The sequence below is a fragment of the Biomphalaria glabrata genome, chromosome 6 (genome assembly GCF_947242115.1).
Source record: "Biomphalaria glabrata chromosome 6, xgBioGlab47.1, whole genome shotgun sequence".
Taxonomy (NCBI): domain Eukaryota; kingdom Metazoa; phylum Mollusca; class Gastropoda; family Planorbidae; genus Biomphalaria; species Biomphalaria glabrata.
Genome location: NC_074716.1, coordinates 32,440,333 through 32,461,281, shown reverse-complemented (window position 1 = coordinate 32,461,281; position 20,949 = coordinate 32,440,333). Strand labels below are relative to the sequence as shown.

At 34.5% G+C, this 20,949-nt stretch overlaps 1 protein-coding gene across 3 annotated transcripts; it reads right to left on the bottom strand.

Annotated features, from left to right (window-relative positions):
* Window positions 1-1,170: 1,170 nt before the first annotated feature.
* On the bottom strand, window positions 1,171-12,314 carry LOC106071654 (peptidase M20 domain-containing protein 2-like). Of its 3 annotated transcripts, XM_056033263.1 has the most exons (10): window positions 11,995-12,128; window positions 8,569-8,773; window positions 7,873-8,040; window positions 5,787-5,868; window positions 5,088-5,218; window positions 4,422-4,570; window positions 4,155-4,297; window positions 2,722-2,876; window positions 1,845-2,088; window positions 1,171-1,648 (listed from the first exon to the last, which is right to left on the bottom strand). In XM_056033263.1, the coding sequence occupies exons 3-10, from the start codon at window positions 8,029-8,031 to the stop codon at window positions 1,524-1,526; spliced, it is 1,188 nt and encodes a 395-aa protein (XP_055889238.1). In that variant the 5' UTR covers window positions 8,032-8,040; window positions 8,569-8,773; window positions 11,995-12,128; the 3' UTR covers window positions 1,171-1,523. The 3 variants fall into 3 exon arrangements, with proteins under 3 accessions (XP_055889238.1, XP_013087266.2, XP_055889239.1); XM_013231812.2 differs by lacking the exon at window positions 8,569-8,773 and having other exon boundaries at window positions 11,995-12,314; XM_056033264.1 differs by lacking the exons at window positions 8,569-8,773; window positions 11,995-12,128 and adding an exon at window positions 8,116-8,218.
* Between the last annotated feature and the right edge of the window lie 8,635 nt (window positions 12,315-20,949).

Below are 20,949 nucleotides of genomic sequence, written 5' to 3'. Positions count from 1 at the left end.
ATATGATACAGACGTTACTTCAAAAAAGAAGATGATTACGTCCTACGCATTTAGTCATGCATATTAACCAATGACCTAAACTCCGCCAAGTCACCAGTTTTCCTGGCTAGCCCAGGCAACCCATTTCATGCTCTAATAGCGCTAGGGAAGAAAGAGCATTTGTACAGCTTAGTCCTTGAATATGGAACGAGGAATGTATTTTCATCTCTTTGTCTTTCTGAGTAGGCTATTTTATTAAATTTGGTTTTTGTATTTGAAGATTATGGTTCAGTGTTTTATGTATAATTGCTACTTTATTTTCAAGTCTTTTGTCCTGAAGGCTTTCTAAATTTATAGATTTTACTAAATGTGTTACTCTAGTCAAATGTGAATATTCATTTATTATAAATCTCACTGCTCTATTTGGTGTCTGTTCCAGTTTCTTAATGTTTTCTTGAATTGAGGGGGTCCCAAACAGAGGATGCATATTCTATTATTGGCCTAACCAAGGTTAAATAACATTTTAGTTCTATGTTTCCATTTGAATTATAGAAATTTCTTTTAATAAACCCTAATGCTTTGATTTTTTTACAGTTTCATCAATGTGGGGATTCCATGACAGTTTTTCATTTATTTATTATAACACCTAGGTATTTTGCGTTTTTAGTCTGTGTTACTGGTTTTCCATGAATAAGACAAGTGGAATTAATTTGTTTTAGTTTTTTTGTTAGTCTTGCTTGCCGCTTGATTGTGCGGTATGCGCGCTGGACTGTTGTTGGGTTGTCTCGATGGTTTATACCCTGCCCAGACAAGGAATTAGACTATCTTCAACTCTGAAGGAACATCAAAAACATTTTACAAACAAATACACTCAAATCAGACTTTGTATTGTGAATATTCAAATATTTTTTCTACATAATTTTTAGAAGAATTTTTAGAACAATAAACTAAATAAATTCAAAAAGTTGTATGGCTGTGTGACTATCGACAAATATTGTTAGTAACTACTTGATTTTTGTAAAATTGAAAAGAAAAAGGCATTTTCAATAAGAAAGACTAAATAACAAATTAGTTGAAAACATATTTTTTTTCGTACGGGTATTTTAAATATGCATAGTATTTGCTATACTAGTTTTATACTAGTTGCTATACTAGTTTTATAAAGAAAGAAATTAATTAAGGCGATGTTCATAACTTTTAGAAGGACTTATTTTAAAAAAAACTGGGGTAGTATAATACCATGTTTAGTTTAAACAAGAATACAAAACTTAGTTCCCTTCACATAGTTTAGGAGTTTGCAGTCAGTGACTCTTCTCATTACTAAACAAAGCCTTGGAATTCTAATAACACTAGGTATAATGTAAAATAGCAACCAACAATCTGATTGTATTTTGTGTTAGTTCTTTGAAGTAAAAGACAAATTTAGATTTTCACATTTAATAATAAATATACATACAAATCTGCATAAAAAAACAACAAAAAAGACTTGGATACTGAATATTTAGACAAATTGTATATATAAATATGTCCATTAGTTATTTCAACTAATCAGCTGACTGAAAACTTTCCTTTATTTTGCCCAGTAACCTTGTGTCTTGATAAACATCTATCGCTGCACAGGCCAAAGCTTTAGCATGAAGTAAAGTTATCTTGTGAGAGGCTTCAGTTTCTGGTGTGGGAATACAAAAAAAATATAAGGCTTTAACAAAGTACTTCTTTACTGCTAAGTGAACTTAAAATCAATTCACTAACTCTAAATCAAAATATAGAGTTTACTTAGGATTCTAACTCAAATCTTTGAAATCATCAGCCCATTTTTATACTATAATGACATCTCAGGCTCAAGATTAAAGATAAATACTTACTAACAAGATCCCTGAACTCTGTTGTATGTAAGCTTGCTGTTGTATTAAGACTGTACTTGGGATGAATGCTGGGAACAACTTTAGAGACATTACCCATGTCTGTGGAGCCACCTGGCTTCAATAGTCTGTCTACGTCCGTCTCATATTCTATGCCTAATGTTTCACCGTTAGCCACATAAAGATCAGCTAGTACAGGGTTGGACTGGAGTGAATCATAACACTTTGAATCAAACTCATAATTCACCTGTAAGAAATTAAATAGGGGGCTTACATTATTTTCGATAATGTTTAGTAATCGATATAGATAAGAGATGAATTGTGGTAGCTTAACATGAACTGATTTTTTTAAAAGAGATGAAATATTTTCAAATAGATATGATCGCAATATGGAGGTACAGCTAGGTTTCAAATTATTTGAGAAACTTTTGTGTTAGTTGAACTCTGATATCACTTATAAAAATGAAAGCTGTTCAAAAAGTTTGAAACACAGCTTTTTAATTTAAAAAGTAGTTTCAATGAAAAATTGCTGCTTCAAATGCCTCACAAATTGTGAATTAAAACTTCAATGTAAGGAATTTCATTGACCAAATATGAACATTCCAATATATCAAAGTACAATAACTCAGACTGTAGTATGTACGCAATTAGATTATTAAAAAATAATTTATGATACAAGTAAGTGATTAAAAAGATAAAAAAAAAAAGGCTTGAAATATTATATATGCATTGGCATTAATTTTTTTAGACGCTTCCAAAAAAAAAAAAAAAAGTGAAAATTTTTATGATACGTATTTTATTTTACCATTCTACGTAGCCAAAAGATTCACAAAAAAATGAGAACTATATTATCCTTAACTATAACTCACTCACTACTCACTGAGCAGCCTGTTGCCAAAGCAGCACCTTCAAAACAACCAGTGAGTTTTCTCTGAAGCTCTTTGAGCTCTGCCAAACAAGGAGCCCTGATGTAATAAAGTAACTCAGATTTGTCTGGAATTATGTTTGGCTTTTCTCCACCATTTGTGATGACACCTACACAAGAAATTATAATACATTTTACTTTTATAAGGAATGAAATGAACAATATAAAAATGCTCTAGAACCTTAGAGGTCAATGAGGAAGATATGTTTATGGTGCCATGCCAGATTGCACATTGTGGCTTGGAGCATCAAGAGCCTGATCAAGATATGTGTCAACTGAAACACCAGGAAGATATCAGGGTCGTTAATCTGTATAGTTGTTGGTTAGTCGTTATAATGTGTGAATTTGAGTGAATGTTCTGATCTACTATTCCACTTTACAAGCCTTAATAAAAGTCCTTAAATATTTTTTCTGAAGTTTCCAAGGCTGATGCAGTTTTTAATGTGACATTAAATTTGATACAATCAACCAAAACACCAACTGGGCTAAAAATGCATTTTAAAATTTCCACACAACTTTGTTCTTAGCAGTCCCCCATCATTATAATGAAATTAATTATCCTGTGGATGTGCTTACAATGCTGTCCATCTTTTCTAGTCTAATTACTATCTCTAAAATGCAGATAGGTCAGTCTCCATATGCATGATGATTTCCCTTGATTTTGTTTCTAGCATACATTTTCTATTGCAAGAAATTGAGTCATCAATACAAATTCCTATCTTTAGCTCTAACCTAATTGCAATAAATGAATTATAGGCACAGGTTTAAGTCTGAGATACAACAGTGCAACAAAGAAATTAATGGCTATGAGTCTATGAGGAAGAGAGAGGAAAGTTTCAACATTTTTTTTTCTCAAGGTATTTGTTTTTGTGTTTATATTTGAATACTCAGCGACAGCAGCTAGTAGCATCAAAAATTTAATATGTGAACTACACAGAGAGACTCGCAAGTTTTCAAATAAAATAGTTCAAGATATGGTTCAAGAAATAATCCAAATTAAATAAAACAAAATGAAATGTAATTAACATATTTAACATTAATATTTCTTCTCATATTGAAGGATTCTTAATTTACTAAGAATTCATATTTAGTCCATTCTTTAACCAGTATCAAATCAGAAGGAAATGTAATATATTGAAAATTTTTTCTTAATAAAATTTCTGAGAAAAAAAATTTAGTTATTTTAACTCTTTCTCTCCTAACCGACGATACAAACGTTGATTCCACCAGAATGTGGTAAATAATTACGGAGAGAAAGAGTTAAGTAATTTAATTTTTAGTGGCAACAATTCTGTGTTTCTGAAATCATGGGATTAATCCACCATCACATACACACCCAATTCAACAAAAGTGTACAACTTGGAAATGTTCATTTGATTTGTAATTACCATGTACTCGCCATGTAGGCTTCAGCTGTTGTCTCATGCAGGAAATATTCTGGTAACACAACACTGCTGCATCAAGGGCATTAATCCCTTCCCATGGGTAGCTAGATGCATGGCTTGCTTTCCCCTTGAAAGTCACATTAACCCTACAAAAATAAAAAAAATAAAACTTAACATGTAAGCTAAGCTTAGATTTTTTTGTTATATATTTTAATCTGATATGAAATGTTCCATTTTAAGAGAAGAATGTGTGTGTAGTATTAAACTCACTGAGCCATGGCTACATAAACAGGCTTCGGTACATTGTGCTGTGAGGGGTGAGCCATCATTGCGAGGTCAATATCACTGAAGGCACCAGCGTTAATTAAGTCTATTTTACCTCCACCTCCTTCTTCGGCTGGACAACCAATGACTGTCAGCTGGAAGAGAAACAACATTAAACAACAGGTGAAACACAAAAAAGTGATATTTTTCTTAATAAATGGTCCAAAAGTGCATACATATGGAAATCTTAACCATTTACATTTATGAAATTCGAAGAAAAAAAAATATTTTCAATTTACATATAATTTTTAAATTTTATTTCGATATTTAATTGTAGAATTAAAATAGTAAATTGACATATATCTAGTATATGCAGAGTCATTTCAAGTCATAAACTATTCAGTAGAATAAAATTATATTTGTAAAACTAGGCCAATTATTAAGTGCACATACAGTTATATTAGCTTTTAAGCATCCTTGAAAGTGAAGAAGTAGAATTCTACTTCAGATGTAGTTTTGGTAAGTGTTAATTGAATATAAGAATAAGTAGTTCACACTCAGTAAGCTACACTCAGGAATACCTCAGCATAAACAAAACAAAAGAAATGTTTTAAAAAATCACAAAAAAGCAAACAGTTACAACTGAAATTTAGGTACTATTTGTTATCTTACCTTTCCTTGCAAGTTACTCTTGAGAAGTGCTTCCTGTATCCCAAGAGATGTAGATAGACCCATGATTGCTATAAGATTATGACCGCAGGCATGACCAAGCCCAGGCAAGGCATCATATTCACATAAAACACCTGGTGGTGATACATGATTACAAACAGAATAGAGTAATTCATTTTTTGTTCTTTTTATAAAAATGTCATTTTCTTGGATAATCTTTTTGTTCAACTTAATCAGCCTATCAATCTTTATTAAACAAAAAGAAAGAAAAGCAATTACTTTCTAACAAAAGGTTAAAAGAGAAAGAATGAGAAATGAGGAAGCTGTTGCAGCAAATATATCATCTATCTCCATTTTATGCTAACTTCAGTGAATTTTAATGGGAAAGCTAATCCAAACCTTGGTATCACCCATTTTTCTCAAGTACACTCTTCTTTCTTACACATAGTAATTAAGTCTTTTGAAAAAGTTTTTACATGGCTGTTTGGTCATGACATGATTCTCATACCTAAACTTTTAGGTCATAGTGATGCCAAATAAGATAATAAAAAGGCTGAAAACTGCTCTAGTTCTGTTATTTTCCTTTTCAATTCTCTAGTATACTCAGTATACAAAATGATTGACATTCTTTTGCAATGGAAATCCATAAAAATCAAAACGTACTATTAAAATATTACAAATCTTCTATTAGAAGACTGATACCTATGTTCAGAGCATCCACTTCAGTCCCACTATTAGATACTGTTGCACGAAATGCAGTTTCTAGTTTGTAATTTCTTTCCACCTTATTGAAAACAAGTTTGAAAGTTAATGGTAATAAAAGTCTCAGTCAGGGAATCATTATCATAGTAAATGATTTGGATCAAATTTGTTTACATCGAGAGATGAAGAAATCAAAAAGGGCAGAGAAGGCTGTAGTAAGGGCAAGAAGATTGAAAAATGCTAACCTACTGCCTATGTGTGGTTCCAGGTGAAGGAGACTTGCCAGTCAAGTATCTGACAGCTAAACCACATGAGAAGTTGTAGCTACTACTATAAGAAATACAAACAATAGTCTCTTAAGGATGGAGGATTGTTACAAAATGAGGGATAATTACTGATTCAATTTTACCACAAATACATGGAGCAAGATTAGATGGAGCCCACAATAGACTGTTTAAATGTTGAGCTGGGTGATTTTTGTCTTTTAGACTGTGTATGGAGCAGGTTGATATTTGTCTGCTTCTACTCTACAGTGGCTATAATTGAATGCAAATATTTTACAACTAACTACTATATTTAATTACTTAAGTAATAAGACTTTAACTGAAGAAATCGGCTTAAAAGCCAAAAATCAGAAAAGCTGCACATATATATATGAAATGTTACACACACACATATATATATCTTTATATTTTAAACCTTAACAAGATTATAAGGAGAGTTGGGTTATCACAAAAACAACAAAAACTTATGTCTAAAATGTAGGTAAACTAAAAGCTACCAATAAACACAATCCTAATTCCTATCCACCTACAAATGTTAATTAAAAATATTATAGCCTGCGATCACTTGCATAGGGGATCACTTGCAGGTCCTGCTTGTCACCTGCATGAATATGGCAAATGTAAACATTGAATGATTTCATTTTCTACATGGGTTGGAGATTTATGACAACATTGGAGTCCTGGTGAGCACTTATGGAGGAGACTAAATAATCATTTAGTTGATGGGAGGGGGGGCCCTTTGGACAGGGAATTGGCAAACAGCAAATCTCACATTTATGTCCTCTGGAAGACATCCTTATGTTAAGCATATTAAGGGCTGTGTGCAGTGTGGCGCTATGGAACTATGGAATAAAATAAATTATTGCATCTAAAATAATTAAAGTTCACTTTAAAAAATGGGTAAAGATAAACAATTTGTGTTATTAGTTATTAAAAATAAAGATAAGTCTTTCTGTAAGCTGTTAGTAACTGATACACCAAAATACAAATAAGTCTCATACAATTATATTTTTGTAACATTATTTTGATAATGGAAAAAACTATATATGTACAAATATTGCCAAACAAAAAAACAAACAAAACAAAATTATCTTTTATAAAATCTCACATTTGTGTATTGCTTTAAACATGTATTTTTATGAAAAAATTGCCAGAATAATTATATTAAAAAAATTAAATAATTAATTTAAAGAATAAAACATTTAGTTTTCAGAGAACAAAAAGTAGCCATTGCACTTAAACTTTGCAAACCACAAAATATGGCAAAATAATATTTTCAATAGTCCTTATAGTTTTTTGAGATCTTGACATTACAGACAAACTACTCAAAAAAAACTAATAGCAAATTTTTCCCTAAAAGGAGCTGCTTAACTCTTTCTCTTCTCACCGACAATATCATTGTTGATTTTATCCCATTATGCAGCCTAATCAACAATATTATCGTTTATGCTTAAAAAGTTATTTTGTTATCTTTCCTTACAAAATGCTTTTAAATGCTTACAAATAAATCTTTGGAAAAAAAAACAGATTTTTTTCAATTTGATTGTGTTTTTACAAAAAAAAAAACTGTTTTTAAAGAGTGGGAGCTAAAAAAAAGGCTCTATTTTTCTATATTAATTTTTATAGGGGGTGTGACCTGGGATAGTGACCTCAAGACAATCAACATAAATGTTTTAAAAATGTTATATAATAGTTTTGTGAGAGGTAGAGGTAGGTATGAGTAAAATTAGTAATTCCGTCGGAACGTGGAAAATAATTACAGAAAGAGTTTAAAATGTATTCACTAAATCTATAAGAGATACCTTAAAGCCTCTTTGTTCCAAGAAATCTGTTAATACTTTATGTGCATGGTGTTCCTGAAAGCATAGCTCAGGGTGCTCCCATATATCAAGACTTATCTCTCGTAGACAGTCATTGGCTCTGTCAATAGCATTACAGGCTATAGATTTAGGAGTAGTCATGTCTGCTTTCTAAAATAGAAAAAATATGAATGAGTTTTTTTTTTTTAATTTGGTGTTCATGTATCCCAAAAATGTTTCACTTACATCTCAAAATAAAATTATCAGACAAGTAAAAGCAGCAAACATGAAAGAGAAAGTAGTTTGAGATTATTAGTAAACATAGACAAAAGCAACGAGATGACCAAGAAGTGAGAAGGTAAACAATATTATGAACTAGTAAAACCAATAGAAAAATGTATGCCCAGACATGCACCAAAATTAGTTACAGTCAGAGTTTAAGTGTTATAAGATTAGATGCTCATTTGAGTAAGTAGACTGTGCTGAAAATGGTACACCGGCTACCATAGCCATCAAGCTTTTATCTAAGGCAATTCTTCATAAAACATTGACAAAGGAACTACAAAGTCTTATAAATAATTTTTTTATTTTAAATATATTCTTCTTCTAGCTAGCTTTTTGCTGCTGATCTGTAAGCTCTTTTGCAGATTGTGCCAAGGAAAAATTTAACATAACATATATATCTAAATTTATACATACTTTTGTGGGAGGAGATGCAGTAGAAGAAAGGTGTACTCAAAAAGGAAGGGTGCAAAAATATGCAATATAAATCTTTCAGTGGGAGGGTTGGCTGAGTGGTAACGCACTTGGCTTCTGAAATGATGGGTATTGAGCTCAATTTCGATGAAGGCTGATATTTTGAATTACTGGAGTTTTATGATGTCTGCCCAACTCAGATGTGTACCTGTATTTAGTTGGGGAAAGTAAAGGCAGTCAGAGTCAGAGTTTATACAGATGGATCCTCTCAAAAATCCAACACAAACGGAGGAGCTGGCATACTAATTGAATGTCTAAATGGAGAAAGACTGGAAAAGTCAATTGCAACTGACAATTTCAGACAGCCATCTAGAGCAGAAAGGTAAGCACTTGAACTACCACACTAATAAAATACTCTGAAAGACACTAAGATAAAGGCGCTACATTGCTCGTTCCATATGCTAGGACAAATTTGTACAAATGCTCCTTCTTTCCTAGTGCTATTAGAGCATGGAATGGGTTGCCTGAGCTAGCCAGGAAAACAAGTGACTTAGCAGAATTTAGGTCATTGGTTAATATGCATGACGAGTAGGACGTAATCATCTTCTTTTTGAAGTAACGTCTGTATTATAAAATATAAGATAAGATAAACTACCTGTAATGAAATGATAACGACTAGAATACCAATAACATGGCTTTATTCGACAAAATTAGACTACAGTAAACAGTGAATGAAACCAGCACGTCTAGCATACCACTGATGCAGTCTATACACACACTGGACATGAAACACAACAATGGCCATGACCTTCAGACACGCTGGACGCACGCAGAAAATCAACTCAGTTACACTACAATCACCCCGCCTAAAAGTTATAGGAACATAAACATGTAAATAATAGTGAAGGACAGCGATATAAGAGGCCTTAGTATCCCTACAGAATACTTACAGATTTACTCTATTGAAAAGCATTGTATAACTATAAACAAACACGTTATACACTATAAAATTATCAGTCCCTTATGCATACAAATATTAAGACCAGTTGTCTTGAATAATAATGTAATAAGTAATACAATACAAAAAGTCTAACTAGAAAAGCTATACACTATAAAATGATCAGTTCAAAGTGCGTCATATTAAGCCTACAATTACTGAGTTAGAACTTGTGATATGGAAAAATAATTAAATAAATGTTAGACCTTATAATTAGGTCTGCTTGTTCTTGGTCTTAGGTTATATCTACCAGGACCAATACTGCCGTCGCTTGGAGTTGGTGACATCGGCGGCTCTCTAACAGGAGACTCAGCCCCTGCATTTACTTCTTCTTGATGTCCATTTTCCCCTTGTTGTACATATGTGTTAGGAGCAGCCATTGGTTCTATAGTCACATGGTCAGTAGGCACCTGCATCTGTGTTATAGGGTTTGTCTCCGGCTCAAAGTCTTCATGTTCCATATGTTGATACACCTCTGATTCTCCCTCTCTTGGAACGGGGGCCAAATGTCGCAATGACACTGTTTCTTCTCTTCCATCAGGAAGTCTTACAATGGCATACTGTGGGTTGCATGTAATTAAGTCCACAGCTATTGTACCATCGTCATATTTTGATGCACGGACTCCCTTTTTTAACAACACTTTTCCTAGTTGAGCTAACCATGTCGGGAGTGATTTGCCGAAGGTGGACCTGCGATAGAACTTGAATATATTCTCTCGTGAGGTGTCTCGTTTGTAGCGGTACACAGTAGAGAACGAAGAGAGTGCAGGGCTTGGTTTAACGCCTGCTCCCATTTGGAAACCGGGAGTCTTTGAGTTTTTAAGGCCAGGGTTATAGCTTTCCATAATGACCTAATGTAGCAACCAAATGTCTAGCAAAAATGTCATTCTTTACCTTAATATAAGTAGTCTTGAGTGTGTCTATGGCCATCGAATAGGACGATACATCACTGATGAGCATATAAACCGTAGCAGATACGTGATTCTTCAACAACTTTAGTTTAAAGTCTTCGTTAATATCCTTGATGGACGAAAGAAAATTCTGAAATGTGTCATACCAGTGAGTCCATTTTTCTGAGGCCAGAGGAGCATTAGGATCAATGTCCAACTCTTTCGGTCTGAGTAATTTATCCATTGTAGATTAAGGAATCCAACACTAATCAAGATACATAATTTTGTCGAATAAATTGTAATGAAATGATAACGACTAGAATACCAATAACATGGCTTTATTCGACAAAATTAGACTACAGTAAACAGTGAATGAAACCAGCACGTCTAGCATACCACTGATGCAGTCTATACACACACACACACTGGACATGAAACACAACAATGGCCATGACCTTCAGACACGCTGGACGCACGCAGAAAATCAACTCAGTTACACTACACTACCCATGTACACCAAACAGCCATTTTTGTCTTACTGACCAATGCCAAAACAGTCCTTTAAAGCCTTGATCTAAATCATCTATCCTGAAATGATAAAAACTTACCTAAATTGCAACTTTCAATGAAAAACTGAGTACAATGTAAAGTTTTACAAGTTAGATAGATCTAGTGGGATGTGTGGTCGAGAGGCTACGTACGCTTGAACTTCGCTTGGCTAACTATGAATGAGGCTCGAGGTTCGACACCTGACTTAAGCAGAGTTGTGTTTACTCAGTGCCTAAAGGCAGCATGGAAAACATTCTCCCAGATACCCCCTCCCCCCACTGGTCCACAAATGAGATTGGACGATCTAATAGTGCTCTGAGCATGCTAATAAGCAAGAAAGTAGTGCTATATAAAAGCTATAATTTTTAATTTTAGAATCGACCACAATATTCAATATTTTCGATGGTCTTAGGTGAACCCTGGCATATCATCATTTTACCCCCAAACCAAAGGGGTTGCGACACACAGAGAATGAGAACCCATTATCTAGACTAGAATAACTAGATCTAGATTTGAGTCTTAGACTTAGATCTAGATCGTCTAGTCTAGTATGTCTTCTAATTTCTTTACTATTTTTACTAATTAACCCCTTTTAGTTTTACTTTAGCAACAATTCAGTCAATTGACAATTATATATTATAATGGTAAATTATGTTTGTAAAATGTTTTACATGTTTCAGATATTCCTCCAAAGTTGAAGTAACTTGAAGATACTTTACTTACTTCCTAGTCCAAACCTTCCACACAACGATGGGGGATGGGAGCAGGCAGGGTTTGAACCCAGGACTATCGATAAATTGAAACGACAGTCCAAAGCGCAAACTGCAGGACCAGGCCATCTTAAACTTTAGATTTATAGTAGATATAGATCTAGATCTCGGTATACCTAGATCTCTATAGAATAGATCTATAATTACTATAAGGTAAATATCTAGATTCTAGATGATATAGATCTAGTGAGACTGAATTCACTGAAATTAGTGATTTGATTACCTTTGCCTCTGACTGTGTTGAAAACTGCCACTGTGACTGGATATTAATAATATTAATATTAAAAATATTATTATTAAATAATCCGAGACCGAGACGCAATTTGAGTCTCGATCGTTTTAGCACTGATAGCATGTGAATTTTTGTCTTTCTTTTCTCTATAAAATATTTAGAAATCTAGTAAGGTCTAGATTCTGAACTACTAGAACTAGATCTAGATCTAGATCTCTAGGCTGGACATGCCATGGAGATTTTTTTAACACTACAAAAAAAAAGTGAAAATATTTTAGAAAGTTGGATCAAGGCGTTGTTTTGTAAAATAGTTAAGAGAAGTAAAGTTGTTTTTTTTCAACCCTAACCTATGTAACATATAATTTAATTTTTAGATCTAGATCTAGTATTATTAGTAGTAATGAGTGTTCCGGATTTCTGATTGTTGGACAGTAACGCAAAAGAGTTGAAGAAAAAATTGAAAGGACAAAATCAAGGCAATTTCTTGGAGCTAGTGGAATTACTAATCAAGTACGATCCACAATATCCACTCCTGAGAGAATATGTATATCAGGCATGTCAAACTCAATAAGGTGTATGGGCCGCATAAAAACTTAGTATGACCTGAGGGGCCGCAGCCAAAAATCAGTTGCAAATAAACAGCCTACTAGTTTTATGTAAATTAGAAACAATACAATAGAATGCAATAATTAATGGCATATCTGTCCCTTAGGTAATTTGTAGTACATTTTAGTAATTAAAAATTACTATGTCATTTCATCCCCAGTCACTTCATCCCCGGTCATTTCATCCCCTGGTCATTTCATCCCCTGGTCACTTCATCCCCCGGTCACTTCATCCCCCGGTCATTTCATCCCCAATTAAATATTTTATATATAAATATGATTATGTAGAATGCTTTCTTTTTGACATTTAATGACATATTACTAAGGCGTTTATGGTGTTTCCTCTTCCACTTTGTATTCTTAATAAGAAATCTATTATTATAAGGTAAATCTGGATGTGCACTTATCTATAGCGTAATGATCAAAGACCAAGGTGTAGTGCAAGTAGTGGGAATCTTTTGAGAGATAGAAGTGCGATTAGAATAATTATGACCATGCGGCTGATAACTAACCATCAAAGGCCAAGGTGTGGTTCAAGTAGAGGAAATCTTTTGAGAGATAGAAGTGCGATTAGAATAATTATGACCGTGCCGCTGATAACTAACCATCAAAGGCCAAGGTGTGGTGAAAGTACGACCATGTTTCATTTTTAGCCTTGAAATAAGGTTTTATTTTTTTCTAATAAAGGCGGACTTACTTTTAAACATTAAAGTTACAAATTGTGTTTTAGGACTATTTCTATCGATATTTCGTTTCTACAAGTAAATGTAAGTATGTATTTTGTTTATTGATATTCATTTTAGATATTGAAACTGGTGGGCCTATATTTATGTGAACATAAATGCCCATCATGATGGGTTTCCTATGTCCTTAAAATTAATTGTTTGAGTGCTTATTGGAAATAATCTTGCATGTATATTTAGGGTGTGACTCTCTCTCTCTATCTCTTTCTCTCTCTCTGCCAGTAGGCGTCGATCTGATGTATTTTTTCCCACTCCACAGCATCGTTTTTAGGTTTTATAAGTGATCAGCAGTTCTCTATTTCAAATAGCCAACATTGCCTGGCTACCCGAACTGTTAGAGAAATGCCTCTGGAGTTCACATTAAGTTGTAAAGGCAGATCTATCCTTGTTTATGAAGGACATGAATTCTGGCTCAAGAAGAAGGCGCTGAACGGAAACATGAACTGGAGATGTAGCAAATATCAAACTCACAAATGCCCGGTAACATTAGTTACTGCCCAAGATGATGTAATCAATCAATCATCTCCTCACAATCATGAATGTAACAGAGATAAAGCCATTGCAAAGAACGCAGTAGAAAAAATGAAGAAGAAGATGTCGGAAACCACAACAACACCGGGGGCTTGTCAGGCTAATGTAATCATCGACTTACCTCCTTCTGTTCTGATGGCTTTGCCCAGAAAAAGTGTTATAAGCAGGACTCTCAGACGACATCGTGAACGACTCAGAAACAAAGACATTGGTAGAGCTTGGCCATCTCTTCCGGCTGAGGCTAACTTTGAGGTACCAGCAGTGTACAAAGAGTTTCTATTATACGACTCCTTGGAGAAAAGCGAAAATAATCGATTTCTAGTTTTTCGGTGACCGACAGTTACTAGAATGGCTCGGACGTAGCAAATGTTGGTTTGCCAATGGTACTTTTAAAGTTGTCCCCTGTTTATTTTATCAACTCTACACAATTCACTTTCAATACGCTCAGGGTGTGATTCCACCAGTGTTGTACTGCTTGCTTCAGGACAAAACCAGAGTAACGTATGATAGATTGCTGGAAGCAATTAAAGAACTTGTACCAAATGTAACACCAGAAATTATTGTTACAGACTTCGAGAAAGCCGCCATGACAGCTTTTCAAGAGAAGTTTCAGACATGCAGAGTAACGGGATGTTATTTTCACCTCTGTCAAGCTGTATTACGTAAAGTCAATGAATTGGGCATGAAAAATGGCTATGACGGTTGTAATGAGTTACGTGGCATGGTAAGATGTCTTTCGGCTTTGGCCTATGTACATGAAGAACACATTAGTGATTCCTTTGAATTACTCGCTGAGTCCATGCCACAACACGATCGGATGCCGGAACTCTTATTCTACTTCGAGCATACCTATGTACGTGGTCGCTGACATCATGGCAGAGGAGATAACTATGCTTCAGCTTTATTCCCTCCAAGTACATGGAATAAATACCTGGACGTTATCAGTGGTGTTGCGAGAACGAATAACGCTGTGGAGGGTTGGCATCACGCCCTCCAATCTCTATTTTCATGCCACCATCCAACTATGTGGACATTTCTAGATGGTTTACGAAAGGATAGTCAGTTGCACAAGGCATCAGTTTTACAGGCTAGCGCCGGCACTGAAGAACGCTAAGAGAATAACAAACATTGTTCATCAATATGAATCGATGGATCGTCTTCTGTACTTACAATCGATAGCTTATCTATCTTACTGATGTAGATAAACACAAAAACACTTTTTTACATTACCTTTTTATTTTTACATGCTAAATTTTGTTATAGTTTTTAATGGCAATTAATTTTAATTTAACTTCTGTTACTATTTTGTCATTTAAATGAAAAAGTAATACACTAAATATTGCTCATTTAATGCTTTTTAAAATTACAATTTGTTAGATAAAATGTACAGATGATGAAAATATCAGGGGATGAAATGACCGGGGGATGAAGTGACCAGGGGATGAAATGACCGTGGGATGAAGTGACCGGGGGATGAAGTGACCAGAGGATGAAATGACCGGGGATGAAATGACCGGGGATGAAGTGACCGGGGATGAAGTTGTCCTTGGGATACAAGCTATTAATATCAGGTTTAAGTTTGTTTACCACTCACACTTTCATCAATGATGACAAATTTGATAAGATATTCTCAAACGGTGCGATGTTTTTGTAGTTTTCATTATGTGAGCAGGTCAGGCAGGCGCGAGTGGGAGAGGACCTATTCTCTGCTCAACATTAAAATTTACCAACAGTAGGCAGATGTTTGCGCTACTGGGTGGGCTCAATCTGTGCACCTCGGTATGGTGACCAAGGGGCTAGAGTCGCCTAAGTAACCAGACAACTAGCTATACTAACTTAACTAAATGAAAACAAGATAACAAACTTTACTTCAAATTAAATAAAACAAAACGAAACTTTATTTACATAAAAATAAATGAATCAATAATGAAATATATATACACTAACTTGACTAACCACTACTACTGAACCCATCAACTAATTAAAACCCTCTAAATCTACACCACTACAAACACTAACAAACTAACCAAACCAACTATCTAACTAAATCACTACAACTACTACCCTAGACCTAGATCGACAAATAAACTACAATAAACTAGTCTAGATCTACAATATTCTACTATTACACTCATAACACTAACACTGAAACAAGAACATAATATATAACTTATAACTAAGTTTACTAACTAAGCCACTAAGGCTACACTACAAAAACAAAATAACACTAGCTTCCCTAGAATTAGATCTAGAATAGATCTACAGAAACAATAACAAAACAATCAATAGCAGAAACTAAATAACACTAGATTCCCTAGAATTAGAATAGATCTACAACAACAGTTATAAGCAGCAGCTATTTCAGCAGAGTAATTGCAGCAGCTAAAAGCAGTAACAATAGCAGGCCGTCCCAGGTACAGAATAAAAATATAATTAGACGACAGACCACAAAGATCTTCAGCTGTCACACAGACAGATATGGTACTGACCACTGGTCAAATGTACACTCAACTGTTTTAAGACAGCATGTAGTACATCCCTTTTATACTATCCCGCACTAACCTATATAAATATGCGGAAGTACAATTATAAAATCTGACACTAACCTATAAAAATAAAATATATAAAAATAGCTCTAACCTATACAACAAAAATACATTTAAAAAATAGCTAAAATTGCATATAAAACTAGCTCCGAGAGCGCAAGCTCACAATTATGGAAAAGAACTGCTCACAGAGATCAGTGCTGGCAAACATAGCTTGAATTCTGGCTGCATATTCCGCAATTCAACGAACTGTTCAGGTAAAAAACTGTAAAATTTTCGCACAGCCACTTCTATACACTTCGCTTTCAACAAAGAATCTGACTAAATTCTATAAGCACATTATCGGCAGCATTTTCAGTAGCAAATGAAAATGGAGATACAAATAACGAAAATTCTGCTCGTATAAAACGAAGTCACGAAAACGGTCATTGAAAGCATCTACTAATGTTTTCAAGTGTAGGATTTATTTACCAAATGTTGCATCAGTATTTAATCTTTTTAGTTCCTGACACGTTGAAAAGTGAAGATTTTCTCTTCATATTTGATTTATCCACAATCGTAATTTTGCTTAAAAGCACTTTACATCATCACACGCAGTTGTGACAATTTTGTCTTTACTTTAAAGTTTCAAATTCAAGTCTTGCAGGTGACCAGTGAGACAACTGCAAATGCCAAATCCTAAACCCATTCATCAGTTTGGAAATGTTCAACAGATTCACCTTTCATGTTCAAAAACAATACAATTTCTTCACGCAGTGCAAAAAATCTCTTCAATACTTTATGAAAGGAGAGCCAGCGGAGTTCTGTGTAGTAGGGAACACAATCAAATTTGTGTCCAATGTCATCCAGAAACATTGAAAATTGTCGAGGATTTAAAACACGGGGACGAATAAAATTGAGAACGACTGAAACCGGTCTTAGTTCATGTTGTAACTGTAATTGCTGTGCGCTGAATGTTTCTTGGTAAATGATGCACTGAAAATGAGCAAATTTAAATTTAGCACCAGTCTCTCTTATTTTTGCAAGTAGCTTTGCATCAAAACCATTTCATTTCATGGTTAGACTAGCTAGCTAGCTTTACCAAAGATAAAGTGTACTGCAATATCACCTGTTATTTCTCAAAACCATCCTCACTTGTGGTGTTATGCATAGAACAGAACTCAAGTAGCTCCTCATGTATCTCAAAATTCCTGTCACATGCTCTTATTAATATAGCCAACTGTGCAACACCCGTTACATAAGTTGACTCATCGAGAGCCAATGAAAAGAATTCAAAATCCACAATTTTGTTTTTTAATTGTCCATGCAATATGACTGACATGTCATTTATTCTATCTGTCACAGTGTCCCTAGTTAATGCTATTTCTTTGAATGTTTTCACCTTTTCTGGACAAATTACTTCGATAGCTTTAACGACACACTCCTTCATAAAATCACACTCACTAAATGATTTGCTATGGCTTGCAATTAGGTTTGACAAAATGTAGCTTGCTTTCACTGCAAACCCAAATCTCGTTTTTAAGTTTAACAAATACTATTTTTCAATTCAAGTATCTTGTCAACTTTTATTTTCCAGCGTAATAGTGATAATTTTTTAGGTGGCCAAGCGGGCCGCATGCAAAGTGGTCGCGGGCCGCATGCGGCCCCCGAACGCCGTGTTTGACATGCCTGATGTATATCAAGCCAAACTTTGTTCCAGACCGAAAACGTAGGCCTACATGACAGCTTGTAAGATTCATTTAAAGTATATTTGTGTAAAACTGATTTTTTTCGATAAATAGCAAAAGGCATACTTTAACAATGAATACACATTATTGAAAAAAAAAACGCCTTAGGTGTTTTATTTTTTTCTTCTGAGGCATCGTGAGAAGCTGCTGCACCAGGCGTCATATACCCTAGCTACGCCACTGCCTTGAGAACATCTGTGTCTAGCGTAAACCAAGAATAAATTGAATTTGATCAGTTTGCACCAAGGTGCCACATTCTTGAAAACGAAGATATCCCTGTTAAGTCTTGCTAAAGATACCGTTGTTAATCTTGCTGAAGACAACGCAGTCAAATCTTGCTGAAGATACGGCTATCAAATCTTGCTGCAAATATCAAGTCTACAAATAGGAAACCCAGCTGAAACAAAATAAACAGAAAGAATGTTTGGTTCTTAATTAATATCAACTTAAACAAGGTTACAAAGACAGTTTGTGTGGAGACAAAAATCAAAGTCGGCCCCCGAAGTGGTCCACCCAGGCAGGTAAAAAGGGAGGTTTCAATATTTTCAGAAATAACATCAGAATGAAATTCTATCAAAAACAAATGAAATGACAGAGAAGAAGGGAGAAAGAAGATTGACAGTTCTTGTGTGGTGCCCCAGTAGTCCAGCAGACCAAAGGATAGGTGAAAGTGAATGTGAAGTTAGATGTGAACAGGGCCTATATGATGTCTTATAATAATTATCTAATTTATCTAATTGTTTTGTAAAGGTCAATCTCTTATTCAAATCCTCAAGGAAAAAAAATCTTTAGTTAAGTGTTCTCTGTTGTTCCATGGTTACTGGATTTCACGCGATACTATGAAAAACCACTTATTACTTGTTGTTTTAAATTATATCCAACTTTCGGGGGCGCAAAAAAAAAGAGAAGAATACAAATAATTAACTCAAAATATTTATATTATGTTGTTAAAATGTTGGCTATAGAAACGAGATAATGGGTGTGTGACAAGAACATAAAAAGATGAAACGTGGAATGTGAATTATTTCGAAATTATAATAATAGAAATTCTTTCCAATGATAATATAAAACTAGTCATAAAAGGATTTAGTAAAACCTCAATGGTTCTGGAAGTATCTAAAAATGGAAATATTGTTGCATGCATCTGCATGCCTACATCTACATTTAAATTTAAAATATTAAAGCATTTCCCTTGCACCAAAATGTAAAATGCAAACATGTCAATGGTAATTACTGTTTAAAAGGTTTGTTTGTTGATCATTACTATAAAGAAATAAGAATGAATCGGAGCCCTACTTCCTTCTGCCAGAGAGCTCGACATTGACCCTTTGATATAGAAATTATATGCACCACACTTTCATTAACTTTGGACGATTTGTATTATTTATTTTCCTTTTTTATAGTCCACTCCAATCATTTTATTTAAATATATATGTTATGTTTTTTGTTTTTTTTTAATTAAGGTCTAAACGAGATAAAAGGGACAGATGGACTGCACAAAACCATTACCGGCATGGGCGTAGCCAGGGGGGGGGTTCTTGGGGTTCAAACCCCCCCCCCCCCCGAAATGAAATCCCCCCCCCCTCTGGGGGGGGGGGAGTCGGAATTTAGTGACTGATTTTTTGCTTTGATTTTGTTTATTTTAGGTGAGATTTTAATACTAAACCATCACTTGCCCTAGCACAACCAAAGGGGTTTTGAGTTTAAAACCCCCTACCAGGGGGGTTCGAGTTTTAAACCCCCTACCTCTCTTCTATAAAACAAAACAAAAAAAAATGCAAACGAAAATCCCCTAATTCCAAGAGCACAGTTAAGGAAGATTTTGATTTTAAAACCCCGTCTAAAATTTACGATAAACCCCCTCTTTAATATAAAAAAAGCTAATTACGCACTCAAAATGTTATGAGCGTAGCTAAATGGGTTTTGACTCAGTTTTGAGTTTAAACCCCACTTCAGTGGGGTTTGAAGGTAAAAAATACCCTCTTTTTAATAATAATAAAAAAAAGCAAATTATGCACTAAAAATGTTATGAGTGTAGTCTATGGGGCTTTGAGTTTAAACTCCCCTCCAGTGGAGTTTGAAGCTAAAAAGTACCTCTTCAATATAAATAAAAGAAAATTACTCACTCTAAAATCTATGAGCGTAGTCAAAGGGATTTTGAGTTTAAACCCCCCGCCATCTTCAGTGTAAGAAAAAAAGCAAATTACTCACTCAAAATGCTATGAGCGTTGCCGAAAGGAGTTTTTAGTTTAAACCCCCATTCAGAGGGGTTTGGTGCTAAAAATACATCTTCAATATAAAAAAAAAAAAGCAAATTACACACTAAAATTATTTGAGCGTAGCCAAGCCAATCGGGGGTTTTGAGTTTCTTCTACAGATGGCTTTTTTTTAAAAGTTTAAAACCCCTCCAGATGGTTTTGAGTCTAAGATCCCCCTACAGAGCATTTTGAGGTGGAAAAACCCCAACAGAAGATTTTGACGATAAAACTTCTCTTTTCGATATAAAATCTAAAGCTAACTACAGTCACTTAATTCCAAGAGCGTATTCAACAGAAGTTACACATTTTTACCAGTGGCAGGGCTCCATTAATAAACTGCAGTGAACAGTCATCTACCGAAATCGAAAAACACTAAATATAGCTCAACAAAGATGGCTAAGACAGATTTCAGGAGTCAGTTATAGAGATCGGATCTAAATCAAGGAAATCCTATGCCGAACTGGGAGTCGACCCCTTAGTAAGATTGTGAGAGAACGACGCATGAGGTTTGCGGGACATGTTCTCCGACAAAATGA